This window comes from Daphnia pulex, chromosome 2, assembly GCF_021134715.1.
Source record: "Daphnia pulex isolate KAP4 chromosome 2, ASM2113471v1".
Taxonomy (NCBI): domain Eukaryota; kingdom Metazoa; phylum Arthropoda; class Branchiopoda; order Diplostraca; family Daphniidae; genus Daphnia; species Daphnia pulex.
In genome coordinates this window covers 13019068-13036568 of record NC_060018.1, presented here as the reverse complement: position 1 = coordinate 13036568, position 17501 = coordinate 13019068, and the positions used below count along the sequence as shown (strand labels likewise).

Below are 17501 nucleotides of genomic sequence, written 5' to 3'. Positions count from 1 at the left end.
AAAAGCCATCTAGCGTTAGAAAAAAGAAACGTCCAAGTAAAACTTTGTTTGCGCGCAAGAAGGGCCTGATTTTGGAATTATTACACAGACACAGAGTTTAACGCAACTAGTTAGTAGATAATCTACGAAAGTAAGTCAATTGTCGGGTACCTGGGCATAATCCCGTGGTGAGTAACTGCAGGTGTGTAACAGCAAAGGGTAGCGACCACTGAAGTGTTCCAACTCGTCGGTGAAGTAAGACAAGTTGTAGCAGAAAAAGTAGTGAAGCTAGATGAGTGTACGTCGGGAAGATAAGGATGGAGCAGAACGTTGCTGGATGTCCCTCTTCCTTCACGGACAAAGGTCAGCATTGGCTTAAGGATCTATTATGTTCTCTGTAAAAAAAAATGTATTGCATTAATGAATTGAAAATATAACAGTTAATAAAGCATTTCAACCTTCATACCTTTACTAACAAGCACACTGAAGTTTTCATGATAAAAAATCGTAAAAATGGAAATCACAGCAATCAAGCCTTACTCCTTAGGTTGAGGTAAATTTCCTGATGTTAAAAAAAGTGTCGTGAAGTATTGCAGTAGCGTGGCGATAGGTTATATTGATGCTTACCTTTATCATATGGGTGAATGGTGCTGAATTTAGTAAGGCGGTTGGTTTGGTGTGGTTGGTGTGGTAGCAGTAATGGGGAAATACCTTGTCTCCACACATTTGTATTCTACGATATGTGAGCTTCACACATGAGTTTTAGGCTTTTGACAACATGATGGGTCTATTGGATGGAAAGTGACTGAGCGCTAAGTCAACTTTTTGGAATGACTGACAGTATGCATCTAGAATTTGAAGAAATAAGTTGGTACAGTATAAAAATTAGGAAAACCCGACGATAATAACTCCACCGATAATAAAAACCCAATATTTTGTTTTAAAAATACCCGACAATAGAACACCAGTGCTCGACAGTAGAACTCCACAAGCGACAATAGAACTCCGATAATTTGAGCTGCGACTGTGCAACCAAGTTCAAAACTCATTACCAGATGTCGCTAGTGTCGCCCTTGTTGTTTTTGTTCGGGCCAAAGGCAAAATAGGCAAACAAATTAGGCGAAACAAATTGTAGCTAATTAATACTTATATTCCTGTGATTTCAATTACCAAATTGAACTTCGTAACTTATGTAGGTTTATCTTTACTTAATTTCCTAATTTTTATACTGTACCAACTTATTTCTTCAAATTCTAGATGCATACTGTCAGTCATTCCAAAAAGTTGACTTAGCGCTCAGTCACTTTCCATCCAATAGACCCATCATGTTGTCAAAAGCCTAAAACTCATGTGTGAAGCTCACATATCGTAGAATACAAATGTGTGGAGACAAGGTATTTCCCCATTACTGCTACCACACCAACCACACCAAACCAACCGCCTTACTAAATTCAGCACCATTCACCCATATGATAAAGGTAAGCATCAATATAACCTATCGCCACGCTACTGCAATACTTCACGACACTTTTTTTAACATCAGGAAATTTACCTCAACCTAAGGAGTAAGGCTTGATTGCTGTGATTTCCATTTTTACGATTTTTTATCATGAAAACTTCAGTGTGCTTGTTAGTAAAGGTATGAAGGTTGAAATGCTTTATTAACTGTTATATTTTCAATTCATTAATGCAATACATTTTTTTTTACAGAGAACATAATAGATCCTTAAGCCAATGCTGACCTTTGTCCGTGAAGGAAGAGGGACATCCAGCAACGTTCTGCTCCATCCTTATCTTCCCGACGTACACTCATCTAGCTTCACTACTTTTTCTGCTACAACTTGTCTTACTTCACCGACGAGTTGGAACACTTCAGTGGTCGCTACCCTTTGCTGTTACACACCTGCAGTTACTCACCACGGGATTATGCCCAGGTACCCGACAATTGACTTACTTTCGTAGATTATCTACTAACTAGTTGCGTTAAACTCTGTGTCTGTGTAATAATTCCAAAATCAGGCCCTTCTTGCGCGCAAACAAAGTTTTACTTGGACGTTTCTTTTTTCTAACGCTAGATGGCTTTTTGAAAATTTGCAGCTGTCAAAACAGGTCAGTTTCAGTTACTTTGCACATCTCTTTAAACCTTTATTGGCAGTTATTTTGTTGAAATATTTAGTGATAACTGACGATTACTATTCCAGCAACAAAGCTCACTTGTTAGATTTTCGATTTTTGATTTTTTTTTCTACTTCCGGTTTTCTCATTTCTGTCAGTAGTTTAGTAAATATTGATCTGACGCACAAAAGAACCACATATTCGTGATCCTCGTAAAATTTGTGGTAAAGTTCATGTTCTGTTTTTTACGTATTCGTACTTCCGGTTTCGAAAATTTTCCTGAACTATAGTTCAGGAAAATTCTCGATTTTGGCCAAATTTTGGATTTCGTTTGAATCACACCTAATCGACCCCAAATTTCATGGGGATCACGAATATGTGGTTCAATTTGACGACAGCTCAATGGTTGAGGCGCTGTGGTTACTTCCGGTATACTTCCGGAATTTTTTTTAAAGACTAGCAAGTGAGCTTTGTTCTGTTTACAGTTCTCAACATTGCAAGCTTGATTTAAACTTTAAAAAATTGCATATCTAAATCTTTGAGCTAAAAAACCTGATTCTTGTTTCTTTCTGTATTATGTAACTTTTATTGGCCTGTCAGTAAATAAGAATTTGTTTCTCTTTATTCAGGTAATGCAGAGGAAATTTCGAGAAGATGGACACCATAACGTCGCCGGTATCTCCAAAGTGTCAGCGCGGATCATCATTTGTTGTTGGTAATATGTGTTTGTTTGTGTTAGTTAACCCGTTGTCTGCCACGCCTTTGTTCTCCCCTAGCTCCTTTGCACGGGCCGCGCTGGCCGGCCTCGTGGATTTCATGCCGCGAGGTCGGAGTGTCGCCAAGCCCAAAATTTGCCGCAAGGCAAGCCTGTTAGGCAATGCACCATAGGGACTTCCCCCTTGTCGATACGGTGATGGATTCTCCTGTCACCGTGTCAGCTCTGCCCGGACTTGTCAGCAATGGCAAGTCCCACCTTGGCCATGGATCCTTCAGACGTGGCGCGTAGAGTAGTAGAGTACAACCTACGGGTTGTATGGCGTGGCAGCCAACGGGTTAACTTAAGTGTATGTATGTATGTGATTGTAAAATGTGGTGGAATTGTGGGTGGAGGTGGGACAATAAAGCAATTCCTTTTAATGTTTTAGTTTGTTGTGTCTCATAACTGATAATAAAAAAAATGTTTAGTTCACGACTTGTGTATTTTTTACAAATTTGAAGTTTTACATAAGTTATAGGCAAGTGACTGATCAACTCCAGACCCTTCAAATAAACTTCTATGAGAAACCAAACACTTATCTGCAACTCTTTTGTCCAAACACTAGAATATGTCGGAATGCAGAGCGACTAGAGCAATAGTCATCTCCAACATACGAACTAGAAAAGATCCAATAAAAATCAGAAAGTGTCTCAATGTCAAAGGCTTTTAGGTGGCAAGAAGAGCCGTACAAAATGATTAACCAGGTTAAGACAATTATTTGCTCATTAAAATTCAACAATTCCTAGTGACTAGTAACTGTCAAGATATGACCGACAAATCTGAACATGATTACTAAAATTGAAAATTCGACTCTAGTATTTAGATAAGTCCCTGTAGTAAGTTGGAGAAGCGTAGGGTGTGGTGTAATATTCAGGTGCCTTAGTGGTGTAGTAACTCGGAATAGTTCGGAGCTTCGGTGTAGCTGGTCGGAACAGCGTAAGTAGTGGTATAATACTCGGTGCCTTGGTAGCGTAGTACTTAGGTGCCTCGGTGTAGTAGCTAGTTGTAGCGTAGGTTGTGGTGTAGTAAACTGGAGCCTCGGTGTAGTATTCCGGTTCAACGTAGTACGAAGGAGGAGCAGCAGCCGCTATGTAGTAAGTCGGGGCTGCGTAATACTTGGCTGCCTCAGTTGTAGTTGTGTAGCTTGAGGCAGAGTAATACTTCGGGGCTTCGGTGTAGTGCCTCGGGGAAACATAAGTTGTGGTGTAATACTCTGGAGCCTTGGTGGTGTAGTACTTGGGCGGCTCGGTGTAGTATTCAGCCGCTTTGGTGGTGTAATAAAGTTGGAGCTTCGGTGTAGTAGCTAGGAACTAAGTAATACTTGGGAGCCTCGGTGTATAAGGTGGGGCAACATACGTGTAGTACTCCGGTGACTTGATGGTGTAGTACTTGGGAGCCTAGGTGTAGTACTTGGGAGCCTCGGTGATTGAGCTCGGGGCAGCATTAGCTGCGGTTTAATACTCTAGAGCCTTAATGGTGTAGTAATTGTGGCCCTCAGTGTAGTAACCGGTTGGTGCGAATGTTTTCGTTGTGTAGCAAGGCGGCGGCGTGGTGCTTTGGTATCCGCCATACCCAGGAGACATGGGTACACCAGTGATCGACCCAACCTTCAACGATACGACAAACGGCAACAGCACGACACTACAATCAAATAGGCGGTAATTGATTTGAACATTAATATACAATATGGTACATTAACAGATAAAACCAAATAATTGATCAAACTCCATGAAACAGAATATTTACCCGATTGCGTACTGATAATACGACGAAGAATGAACTTGGTGACGGTGCACTGCAGTTGTTCATCCATGTTTTGTTTCCAGTATTGTTCTCTCCAGCAATCGCCCTGATACAACAGCAAAGTGATGATGTTCCATACGATGACAACCCAATTTGATACCACAAACGAACGCAACATCTCCAGCCTAATAAAAAATAAAGTCCATACCCAATAATTAGAATCTAATTTAACAAGAACTTCATATACCATCTAACAACAATATCAGAGCAGTCAATGTTGGTTAAGTTTTAGTCACAAGTATTACAATTTATATGAAATAAAATGTTCAAGGATTCTTACCAACCAGACGTTCGATCGTGCTTCAAGCTCGGTATTGACTCGATAACCACCAAAATTGGAATCTATTTCCAAACCAGAAACGACAGCCAAATCCGTGAAGTTTGCGTCCCAACCGACAACAGTGACGACATGGTCAGTTTAAATCTGCTGAAATGAATTCTGGATTTTAATTAACATCGCTAAAACATGTACTGAAATAACTGTTTACCTTTTGACCATCGTGCTGTCGTGTTGCGTGTCGGAGAATCTCACTTGACTGACTTCTATCGTACTTGGGCGCTCCAGTGTAGTATTCCGACAGCTTTAGTGGTGTAATAAGCTGGAGCCTCGGCGTCGTAGGTTGGGGCAGCATACGTAGTTGCGTAGTCTCAGTAGGTGCCTCGGTGGTGTAGTACTTAGGAGCCTCGGTGTAGTACTCTGCGTTTTGGTAGTGTAGATCGGGGAGCAGCACAAGTTGTGGTGTAATAATCTGGATCCTTGGTGGTTTAACTGTAAACCCAACTGTGCAACCTCGGTGTAGTAACTGGTCGTTGCGTATTTTGTTGTGTAGTAAGGCGGCGGCGTTGCGGTTTGGTATCCGCCTTATCCAGGAGACATCGGTACACCAGTGGTCGACCCAGCCATCAACGATACAACAACCAATAGCAGCACGACGGCATAGTTAACTAGACAATATTAAATATTCAACAATAACGGACATATTATAAAATAGAATAAATAGAAATTGATAGAAAATTCCACGTAAAAATACAGAATATTTACCCGTGATTGCGACCTGGTAATACGACGAAGAATGCAGCTGTTGCCGGGTCAGAGATGCTCACTCGATTGACTGATGTTGCCTTTTCTCTTTCCTTTTGAAAGATTTTCTCTCGTAGTCGACATCAACGATACAAGTCTACAGCACCCAACAGCAACACAACGCCATAATTAACTATGCAATAAACAATTGGGTATTATTTTTCGGATGTAACTAGTCGTATCAACAACTAAAAACAAGATGGAATAGATTTACGACTCGATATTTAAAATGAATATTTACCCATGATTGCGAACTGCTATGACGACGAATAATGCAGCTGTTGCCGTGTCGGAGATACTCACTCGACTGATCCCTATCAACTTTTCTCTCGCCTTTTATACAATTTTTTCTCACCCCTCCTCTTAAGCCTTGCGGCTATTTTACCTTCTTGATACAATGATGCAAAACGTCCCGTTCTAACCCAACCTCTACATCACTGCCTGAAACGTTTTACCTAATGATCTCCGTGACCTTCGATTGAAGAAAATGAAAACTGGCCTTTCCTTCTGCAGGATGAAGTTGCTGGGGATGGGTCTACAAAAACCAATATCAAAATGAAAACCAAATAGCTTAACCTTGCGGCTATTGTACCTGCTTGATAATGATGCAACACGTGTCATTCTCACCCAACCTACTTCACCACCGCATTGACAGTTTTACTTAATGTATCTCGTGACCTTCAAGCGTGAATGACATCCTGTCTGGACAAACTGGCCGAGCTTTCTGCAGGTTGACTTGCATGCAAAAATTGTAATGAATCTAAAACTCCTCACATTTGTTGACTGCAAAGTTACCTCGAGTATGAGTTCAGAGTCCCAGATTTCTCGATTCCCCAGAGTCCAAGCTATTATTCCAAACTGATATCAAGACGTCGCAATTCGCAAAAGGCCAGTAGGCCTAATGGCAACCAGCGGCAACTCCATTGACCACAAAACGAAATTCATAACATTCGTGGTTGCAGATCTGTTAGAAAGAATAAAATTATTATTGGATTTATGGAATTAAAAATTAAAATTGTTTTGCAGCAGGTTGGGCTTGGGACTTTGCTTGAGTTGGCAATGGTTGGGCGTCACCATGAGCTGGGCAGGAGGTATAGTCGCAAATCTTTTATCGCTAAATTCCAGAAGATATTAAACCTGTTTAAGGCAATGAATTGAAATTTTACAGTCTGGCCTGCGAGAGATTTTAAGTTGATCAATTACTGGTGTAGCGGACGCGACGTCAGGACTAGAAGCAATCAGTGCGACCAGGGAGGGTCCCGAAGCTGAACCCACATTAACAACCCAAAATGTTTACCATATTTGGTTGTAAGAATACGCCGTCCCATAGGAATTCCAATTGCCCCGGCTGCGACAACACCAACTTGTTGACGACGGAAAGTGCTAGACGTCTGAACTTCAAAAAATATTCATCTCTGTCACGAATGGGAAAGAAAATTTGGGCGCTTTCACTATCTTGCGTTGACGAAATACGGGATGAAATAGGGCCACTTCCTGGTCATTTTTACCATCCATGCCCATGTTGCCGGCTTTGGTCGCCATTTCGTCTCAGCAGGACATACACAGAGGGTTCCAACATACAAAGCAAATTTGCTCAACGACTGGAGGTCGTTTGGGCGGAAAAAGAGACATTTTTGAACAGAGATCTGGTCAATGGGTAGATTCAAACCGGCGAGTTATCTTGGTGTCTTGATGGAATTCTAGAACGACAACGGGCTACCCTTTGTGATAAGGTCGAACCTAATTGACTATGAAGATTTTCATCACCTTTCTGTTTCCAGAAAAGTTGCTGAAAAGAATCAAATGTTCATTAAGTATTATGGATTCGAAAAGAAATAAAAATGTTTTCTATTACTGGTTGCTTTAGTTCTTAAATTGATATAATGGAGGTGATAACGGTGGGTTCGGTAATGGAGAACTTCCTATGCGGCAAGTAAAATTTGCAATGTCATTCTTACGGCGCCTGGTTCTTATTGAGCAAAAGTGTACTGGTAGACATTCGTCTGGTACCGGTTGAAAATGATGAACCTTGTCCAGCTTGAAAATGACGTCGTTTGGTAAAAGTCTGGTAAAAGTGAATTTGATTAAGTGGTGGTACCGCTGCTTTCCTCCTTTATGTCTCCACTAGAACCATTAGTCATAAGTCAACAAGGACACGCCAAAAAAGCCAGTCTTGAAGAATGTGAAATTAGTTCCGTTGGCTGACGTTATACCGGTGGTAGGTGGTTCTTCTGGCTCTACTTTGGGTTCAGGTTTTTCTTCTTTCTCAACGTAGCGAAATCCCAGAATGGATTTGCTGTTATCTAAATTATAATTTATAACATACTAGAAGCGTATTTTATGACAACAACTAGATAGTTTAATTGTACACACCTTCAAGGTCTTTTTTTAACTGTATTGTGGGAGCCACCTGCCTGGATTTCTTGGTTGAGATTAGATTGTGTTCTTGCCAAAGGCCCTTTCAAATTCCTTCATGGCCAAAACGACATAATTTATTCACCAATCACCAAGTTCAATTTTTTGTAACTCAAATATTTCAGTCTGAGAAGAGAAATAAAGAATTATGTTTACATGTCCAAAAACTATTATTCTTACTCAAATTATCCACTCAATTACGAGTTGCCAAAAGTCTACTTAATTATCTTACTTGCTTGAACGTGTTGTGTGAGATGTTACCTGAAGGAAACTGTGATCCATGTAGATTCCCACGTTAGACTGGAAATTGGCATTATTGCTTTTTCAGGCCAAAATTTTTTTCTGTCAGTTCATGAAGGTCTAACACTGGCACTGAATGTTTGAGTTCATTACATCAGATACTTTGTTCTTCATTGCTGGATTCTTCACAAACAGAGGTGAAGTCTTCAACAGCCAGAATATACTTGAACGGCTTTGACTTATTGTTGTGGCATTTTAATTTGAACAAAGGGATGGGGGGAATTTTTTCCCGATAAAGGCAAAGAACAAAGTCTTCTTGTAGCAATCCAATCACTCCTTTTCCAGCATGGAGATATAGAACATCCAATGAAGGTGAAACTATCCATGCTTGCAGTGGTGTGTTCAGTGAATTCCGGGGCACTATTCCCTTGACTTTGTTTAGACCACATGTTAAGGGGGAGGTGCACCCGTGGGTAACACAGATACTACGATTAACGATTAAGCAATCAAGAAACAAAACAAAACTGCGTGAAGGGAATTATTTACCTAATTCTCACTTTAATATAACAACGGCTAAAAAACATTTAAGCAACATTTTGCTTGCTGACATGCTGATGGCAGGACTCCCAAGCCATGGTCTTCGACTCTTCAAGCCAGGATCATAGGATGCCCAAGCATTCCCATGGAATAGGCAATTTTTTTAACCACTTACGCGTCCTAAAGGTAGAGCCATCTGAGGGCACATTTTGGAAGAAGAAGGGAGCAATGCCACGGAGAAATAAAACGCCATCTATTGTGAACACAATAAACACCTTTGCTCCACACTATGACGCAACACCTGTAGAGAATCCAGATGGTAAAATATAATAAATAAACAAATAAACAAACTGTCTATTTTAATCAATACAAGGGTCAATAAATTGTTGTCAAAGGCTCTTGTCATTAATGAAGAAGGTAGAGGATAACAGACGTTGGGTGTGTGATTGACAACTAAACACGACTCTAAACAATTACTCAATTATGTGAATAATCCACCATCGGAACATGGGAAAAATTCTCTACTAACAGGAGTTGTAGGGGCAGTGCTGTCGCCTTCGTTGCTTATTTGATTATTCCACATTTCGGCGTAGACGCCTTTCAGGGCCAACAATTCTTCGTGGCTGAAAGTAAATTCCAAGCGAGTTAACACTACACGTCTTAAGTCAATAATTCACGAATTACCTTCCGCGCTCTGCAATGGACCCTTCCTGCAAAACAATAATCTGATCGGCGTTGGCAATCGTGGACAACCTATGAGCTACAACCAGCGTTGTCCTATTGCGACAAACTCGAGCTAATGAGGCCTGTACAAAATAGCAATTCAATCAGTTAACTTGTTGCTGCGATTTTCTTTTTAAAAGACTGAAATGATTTGACCTGAATATTGCGCTCAGTGTGAGTGTCGAGCGCAGAAGTGGCTTCGTCGAGTAAAACGAATTTAGGGGATTTCAACAACGTTCGAGCAATGGCAACGCGTTGCTTTTCTCCTCCGCTCAATTTCAAACCTCGCTCACCGACAACTTTTAATCAAAAGGCGGGATTAAAAATGTATATCATTGTTTTAAAAAAATATTACTCACCAGTTTCATATCCATCAGGAAAACCTAAAATACGGTCATGAATGTCAGCAGCTCGGGCAGCTTCATAAACTTCCTCGTCAGTTGCATCGACTCGTCCATATTGAATATTTGACCTATTTTTCGCCATAATTTTCGTTTTCAAATATATTTAGTATTCAGCTGTTTTAGTTGACTGAATTGAACTAACTTGATGGTACTGTTGAACAAAACCGTATCTTGGGGTACAACGCCGATAGCTTGCCTCACTGAAGATTGCTTCACACCGCGAATGTCTTGCCCGTCGAGAAGAATTGCGCCATCTTGCACATCAAAGAAGCGGAACAGAAGTCGTATGATGGTTGATTTTCCCTCGCCCGATGCACCGACCTTGGCGATAGCATTGAAATAACAATAATAATAGAGGGATGAAACCCAGTAAGACCCTCCAAACACTCACGATTGCTAGCGTTTTCCCTGGCAAGACGGTAAAGCTGACGTCCTTTAGAATGGCTTTGTCGGGTCGATAACTGAAGGACACGTTTTGAAATTCAATCGTCCCTTCTTTCAGCACAAGATCTTGAGCTCCAGGATTATCTTTAACTTCTTGGCGTTCCTTCAAAAGGTCGAGCATGTTCTCCATGTCGATAAACGATTGTTGAATCATTCTACAGGACATACATATTGAAATCTCCCATTACAGAACATGAAACTCTTCCCAATAGATACCTATAGTAAGTGCCAAACCAGTTCAATGGTGCATAAAGTTGCACGATATAAGTCCCTTGAAAAAAAAGGAATAGAGGTCAAGTTAAACATTTGACACAAAACTGTGGCCCGTTCAATATGAAACTAACCGAAAAGAACGAAATCTCCGATAGTCAATTGCTGTTCGGCAACAAAATGGACACAAAGCAAGGAACCGGCTAAAAGTCCAATGGTCATTATAATATTTTGAACTGTGTTGAGTAAATTCAAAGATGCGGTCGATTTCCATTCTTCAATCTAAAAATACACCCACAGTTGACAAAGGAAACATTATGAGAAATTTTTATTTGAATGAATGAGGTTAAACCTGATATCTGATCATGATGTCCTTGTACTGTTCCACTTCATATTGTTCAGCACCGTAATATTTGACCGTTTCGAAATTCAAAAGCGAATCAACAGCTCGTCCTCGTAGTTTATTATCTTCTAGATTCATTTGTCGTTTGTACTTGGTCCGCCATTCAGTGACCGCAATCGTCCCACCTAAATGATTCCATTTTAAAACCAACAGTTCACATTTGATCATTGCAGATGAAACTTACCCATGTAAATGGCCATGGTGACGAACACGATTAAACTGAACCACGGGTTGAAAGCCGTGGCGAAATAAATAATAGCGATGAGAATGTCGGCAATGGTGGGGAATATGTTGAATAGAAGATAGCTCAATAAACTGTTGATCGAGTCTGTTCCACGATTGATGACGCGTAACACTTCTCCCGTTTTGCGTCCGAGATGCCAGCGGAGACTAAGACTATGCAGGTGATCGAAAAGTTTGATCTGCAATAAATATAGAAAGGATTAGGGGATATGGTTGAAAACTTTGCTCCTCATTCCGTTTGACCTCTGTTTCTCGAGTTGTGTACTGCTGGACGGGAATCCAAAGGAAACTTCTTAGGTTGTTGAGAAATCCAACACCACCCATGCCTCCGCCTTGGAGGAACTTGACGGCAACGTAAATCAAAACGAGATCCCAACGGAAGATGACATTTCCCTCGGCTGGAGTCATACTGTCAACTGCAATCAAAATAGTGTTAGTCGTCTAGATGAGTTGGAGCACTGTCGATGATTTTACCCAGCATTTTGTAGAGGACTGGAACATAGACATTGGCAACTCGGCCAGCGCCAAGCAGCAAGAAACAGAACAGCACTCGAAGCTGAAGGGACGGAGCTTTTTTCGGCCAAACAAACGGCATCAGGGTTCGCAACTTTGCAAAAAAGTTATTCCAAGGAGATGAGTTGGATGCTGATGGGTCGGTTTGATCTTCTTCCAGTAGGGATCGTGCCTATTGACGAAAAACATGGGTTAAAATATTATTAAAAATGAGTTGAACTAAATTCACTTACACCAGATCCGAGTCCTTCTCTGTAGAGTCTTTCAGAAGTGTAAAGTCCAGGAGCTTTGAGACCAAGCAGGAATGCAACGCAAGTGCTCACAAAACGGACAATAAAGAGGGAAAATTCTACAACATCAGCTGTGGTTTCTAAATCAAACCACCAATCTTCATTCTTCATATTCAAAAATGCCAAGTTCTGGGAAACAAAAGTGAGCGTCCAAAATATCAACAGTATTAGCCCATGGCCTCTTGCAGGTATGGAAGGCAGAAGAGCATTTCTTTCCAAGTAAACCAGATGGAGGGATAAAGGCCAAACGATGGCATTGCCGAGGGTGTAAAGCAAAAGATAGCCGTAAAGGACCCCATTGTGCACTAGATACAGTTGGACGAAACACTCCACAATGGGCAGAATGGTGAGCAGAATTGCAGCCATGATTTGAACAACAAATAATTTTGATCTTTGCCACGATCTTGGCTGGATGGGCGAGCCATATTTCCTGTACACTATGCTTTCAATAGACCCGAATAAAACCAGGAAACCGGTAATGACTGATGTGGAGACAGTGTCTAAGAAGCATCTGGTAAGTCCATGGTTCACCCAAGGATGATTCAGAGTTATGTTGGGTGGGCAATACTGGATGGCACTCTCCATGTCAAATCTACAATAAGAAAATGAAAAAAAAAAATGTGAGAAACTCGTGTGAATGCTCTTGGATTGCCAGAAATTACCTGAATATCACTTTTGGATTTGAGTGGCGTTCAATAGCTTCGACAAGAGTGATTTTCAGCTACTGCCTCACACTGTCGGTTTTTCCAAAGCCCCAAACCGTGCTATCTAGTCCAGAAATCTATCAACTTGAATTTGAAGGAAAGATTCTATTGAGCAGCGGTGTGCACTTTTTCAAATGTCATTGTTCGACTATTGCGCTGATCTGTTTTGAAGAATAAAGCCAAGTCACGATGAGAGATATTGCAAGATTAATTGGAGTGTAGCCAAGGGAGACGATGTGTTTTGATTTTCACGTTGCGATCAAAACGCCACCTAACGGAAATTCCTATCAACTCGTAGTGGTCTCTCCCAGATGGCGTCGCATGTCCCAGTAAGTACCAAAAGAAAAATGTTTGAAAAAGAAGTTTACGGAAAAAATAACTGGGTGATGGCTGTTAGTCAACTTGTATTTTGTGGACGCTGTATAATAAGAAAAAAAAAAGTTAACTTTGGTTGGGTTAAAAAAATGTAAATTCTGAAAGGTTCTTTGCATTTATTAGTCTGAGAATTTGAGAAAAGACGCTGATTTGTCAAATTGGCTTGGACGAGCTGCGCTAGCTGCTGACGCATTTCATTTCGGGCTGTCGGGCGATGGTTCCGTAACGAGAGGGGACCCAGGAGCTGAAAGAGGAGAAGAAGTAGGCCGTACTGATCTTGTTTAGTCTATTGAAGGCTACAAGGTAGGAATGGGGAGGGGGGGAGAGAAAAAAAAAATCAATCGGTTTTGCGGGTGTGCCGCACGCGGCCAAGTCTGACACATTCACGAGGCCTTACATCGGCGTCTGACTCTCTCTCACGCCGAGAAGATTAGAACGGCGACAACACATATCATCACCCATCTAGATAGATATATACACATACTATACCTGCTGCAGCTGACGTCAATAGGCCCACGCTATTACGTGTGTACACACACATAGTAGCAAGCAGCATATATTATATTCCTTTGTCGGCCTTCGTGCATATATGTCTTTTTCTCATTGGCCAGCAACTTTTTCGTCAGGGAGGTGGGTGGTGATTGAAATATACTCGGCTTCTTCGCGGTCACCATAGACGAAAAACACCTAAAAGTTCTTCACGTGTGAGTGTAGCCCGGCGATTTTTCTAATTTTCTGAATTTTCTCCCATTTGAGTTTATTTAAGAACGAACGATCATCAAATTTGATTCTGGCGCGGGTCTTTTTTAAAAAATGTGTATCAAATGGGTCTGCTGCTGCTGCTGTCATTAAGTGTTTGAACATTCATTAATTCCCCTTCTCTCTCTCTCTGTTACACACACCACCCCCCATGATATGTACAGATGGGCCTATATGTAAGAGTGATGTGAGGCCTCTCTCATTATAATCAAGACATGTGCTGCCGAGACATTGGTGCGTGCCTAATGAGAAATCGATACACGCAAAGGCCTACACAGTATATAGGAGATATAGTATAGGCTGTTTTCCACACATCTATACGTGTAGATAGGCTCGTCTGTGCAATATCTCTATCGATTTTGGATTTTCAAAGAATCAAAAAAGAAAGAAGAAAAAAAAAGTCCTAGTCGTCGCATTATTTGCTGCTGCCACATCAATGGCCTCCTCCTTCTACTCTCATTTTCCCCTCCGAATTTTTCCTTTTTGTTCTTGGGCCTTTTTTTTATGAAATTCCCGCGTGCTCGTGAATATCTAGACCCTATAGGGCGGCTGTGTCTAGCGTGATCATCACAGGCCTACATCTAATAATAATGTGGGGAAAAAAAAGAAGAGCGAGGCCGCTTTTGCCTATTCACGCAGGGATTTCTTACAGCACTGGTCATGGGTTTATTCGTGATTGAGAAAGAAGAAGAAGAAAAAAGGCGCAATCCCCGGCGCAATCAAAAGAAGCGCACGCCAGACGAACCCCATCATCTCGTCTAGTTATCCACATCGCCTTTTGTCTCTTGATCGCCTTGCCAGTTTTCTTCCTCTTTTTCTCCCCCGCATCAGCCGATGGGAATGAAGAACGACGAGATTGTTTGTTTGAATTGTTCTCTGCGTGTGTGTGTGCGAGATATATTATTCTGCCGCTATACTGCTCCTGCTGCTCCTGTGTACGGAAATAAAACGACTCTCCTGAGAGACAGCACAGCACACAACATCACGCAGTTCAGTCGACTGCTATTATAATACGCCCCAGCATACATATAAGAATACACCCCGGCCTTTCAGTCTCTCATGGAGAGCGACGAGTCCCGCGCAATCAAAACTCGACGCGCTTATTTCTCCTCCTGCTCCCGCGGCCGAGTAATGAGAAGGAAAAATAAAACAAAATAATACGAGCCGACGACGACTCAATGAGTCTATAGCTGCTGCTGCTCTTGTTATTTGTGTGCCGGGGCCAGCAAAGCCTACATAAACGATCGTGTCGCGTGCACAGCCCTTGATCCTCCATTTTAACTTGAAAAACGCGCGACTATCGATCCGTCCGTCCGTTCTATATGCTGCTGCTGCCCTCCTATCAGCAGAGGTGTCACATCGGATGTATGTGTGTAGTTCTTGCCTACTTTTCATACTGTCTATGTTATCATCAGGACGTGCTGGTTTAATGCATGTTGAGCTACATTCTAGCGTGTTGCAGCAGACCTTGTATAGTTGGTTTCCCCTGAAAAATACAAGTTGAAATAACAGAGGAGATTCTTCTTATGTCATATCGACCTGGAAAACTCTTGAAACACACAAAGTTGCTGGTGAAAATCCGGGTCAACTTTTAGACTTGTTTTTTTTTCCACTGAATGTATATAAGGGACACAGACATACACACATGTTTTGATATCACGAATAGAGAGAAAGGAACAGGGACGTTTGTGTTGATCCTCTCGTTAGATTGTCCTCGACCGAAAACTTTTTGGGGGGAGATGGAATAAAATATATTTTATTTAGACCCATGTTTATACCGGCGAGTATAAAGAGACCAGCCAACATCATATGGACACATGTCTAAAGTTATGTCTAATTGGATAGGGTCCTATACATGTTTTTATTGGCTTACACAATTCGTCTTTATTGGACGATGTACATATAGTCCTATAGTACTAGGATCCATCTCTTTTTCATATAGGCACAAAAGAGAGCAGCGCGGTACATGGTCGATGTAATCGAATCAAGTTTCTGCTGTCTGTAGGCCTCCTCCTGTATTATAGCCTACCACCACTACTAGCTAGATATACTTATACCATGCGGATGATGTCATCAAATGTTGTTGTCTCATTAGTTGAATTGAATTACAAACGAACCCTTAATTCGAATCTTTCGTCTTCTTTCGTCAAAAGATGATGATGATGTCTTCAACTTTGACTAGATGTGCCTAATACATCGGAGTGCAGACCGTGATAAGGTTTCCCCCCGCCAACCCTGACGAAGAAAACGACGTTATATATTGATCTATTATATAGTAGTAGTATATAGGAGCAGTTGTAATATTACTACCCGGCCCAGCAGCATCTCTGCTATATACTGCTGCTCTTTTATTTCTTTTTTCTTATATATTCTCGCTGTACATGTCAACCTCTTTTGGGTTGGCCTGAATTTTCGATTTGATTCCATTTCGATTCTCCCATGTCGACTTGTGTTTCTCTGACCATTTCGGATGGCCCTCGAGCATCAGCAGCAGCCCCGACGACTAGTACAGTAGCAGCGGCGACTTGATTCGATTGCAACTTGCTTTTTTTATATCTTGTTCGGCCGCGGGAATTTCTAGGAAATCCCTGCTCGCATCTGTGCAGCACACAGCACAGCAGTCCAGTTCCATCACGATGCATCAGTCTCTAAGTATATAAATATATATGTTTGTACACATTCACAGAGTAGTATTAGCAGTAGCAGACAACATGTATATATCCTATATATAATTATATACGCTTCGTGAACATTGACTGATGAATGCCCTTGTATAAATGACGTCGGCAGTAAGCAATGTTTCTTGATGGATCGAGTTTTGTATTCGTGTAATTTAACCGTCACGATCGATCCTCGTGTGATGAAAACGACGACCGCCATACACAACACAGCACATCTCTGCTGCTGCTGCTCTTATAATATTGTTACACTATAATAAAACATTTAACTCTTCTATTATTTGATATTCGGCCTTTTGGCGAATTTCAGATTCAATTTGAAATCGATTTGGGGGGGGCAGCAGCAGAGGCTGGCCAACGCACCACTTGCGTTTTTTATATGTTGCCCGCGAGGAAATTGATCGTCAAATAGAAAATAAAAGCCCAGAGAAAAAAAAGGTGCTGACTCGCGTCTGTCGTGCGATAACACGGTAACTTTTGTGTCGCCCTCCCTTTTATCCTATATATATATATATGTGTGTGTAGTATTCGATTTATTTTTCTTTTTTTCCCGTCTTCTCAGCAAGTCTTGTGAGTTGTGAATAGGCCTAGACTCTAGTCGTCGGTCTATGTATATATTGGTCCTTATAAGCTCCGGCGTCTAGAGAAAGGCAGATAAAGGCCTATTGACGATTTCCTCTGCTGCTGCTCTGCTATATAACTCTGCTCTGCTCTCTCTCCTGTTATCGACAGAAAGAGGATACAGCAGCAGCACACTCTCTATATTATATGCTGCTGTGGAGATGATCGACTGCTGCAATTCAATCGACATTGAAAATGTGTAGAGCC

The 17501-nt window shown here is 41.4% G+C and overlaps 1 protein-coding gene and 3 long non-coding RNA genes across 6 annotated transcripts; 1 reads left to right on the top strand and 3 right to left on the bottom strand.

Annotated features, from left to right (window-relative positions):
* Positions 1-315: 315 nt before the first annotated feature.
* Positions 316-667, bottom strand: LOC124204014. The gene is made up of 3 exons (XR_006878706.1): positions 607-667; positions 446-541; positions 316-374 (listed from the first exon to the last, which is right to left on the bottom strand). It is a non-coding gene; the product is annotated as an uncharacterized LOC124204014 (long non-coding RNA).
* Positions 668-1396: 729 nt separating this feature from the next.
* Positions 1397-1748, top strand: LOC124204011. The gene is made up of 3 exons (XR_006878703.1): positions 1397-1457; positions 1523-1618; positions 1690-1748. It is a non-coding gene; the product is annotated as an uncharacterized LOC124204011 (long non-coding RNA).
* Positions 1749-4150: 2402 nt separating this feature from the next.
* LOC124203999 lies at positions 4151-5567 on the bottom strand. 3 transcript variants are annotated; one of them, XR_006878702.1, is made up of 4 exons: positions 5143-5567; positions 4935-5093; positions 4598-4779; positions 4151-4492 (listed from the first exon to the last, which is right to left on the bottom strand). It is a non-coding gene; the product is annotated as an uncharacterized LOC124203999 (long non-coding RNA). The 3 variants fall into 3 exon arrangements; XR_006878701.1 differs by having other exon boundaries at positions 4935-5081; XR_006878699.1 differs by having other exon boundaries at positions 4935-5078.
* A 3694-nt stretch (positions 5568-9261) lies between these two features.
* LOC124203991 (ATP-binding cassette sub-family B member 6-like) lies at positions 9262-13122 on the bottom strand. Its single transcript, XM_046600968.1, has 14 exons — positions 12820-13122; positions 12101-12749; positions 11829-12039; positions 11598-11770; positions 11296-11533; positions 11061-11236; positions 10843-10990; positions 10715-10769; positions 10446-10653; positions 10197-10375; positions 10010-10122; positions 9807-9949; positions 9612-9733; positions 9262-9550 (listed from the first exon to the last, which is right to left on the bottom strand). Exons 2-14 carry the CDS (start codon positions 12740-12742, stop codon positions 9409-9411), a joined length of 2550 nt encoding a protein of 849 aa, XP_046456924.1. The 5' UTR covers positions 12743-12749; positions 12820-13122; the 3' UTR covers positions 9262-9408.
* Positions 13123-17501: the final 4379 nt, after the last annotated feature.

Excerpts from the sequence above, each read along its gene's own strand:
- LOC124203991 (XM_046600968.1), bottom strand. The coding sequence starts at position 12,742 with ATGGAGAGTGCCATCCAGTATTGCCCACCCAACATAACTCTGAATCAT. Across the intron at positions 12,040-12,100 it reads GAGAAGGACTCGGATCTGGT|GCACGATCCCTACTGGAAGA; the intron begins GTAAGTGAATTT and ends TTTCGTCAATAG. Across the intron at positions 11,771-11,828 it reads AGTCCTCTACAAAATGCTGG|TTGACAGTATGACTCCAGCC; the intron begins GTAAAATCATCG and ends TTTTGATTGCAG.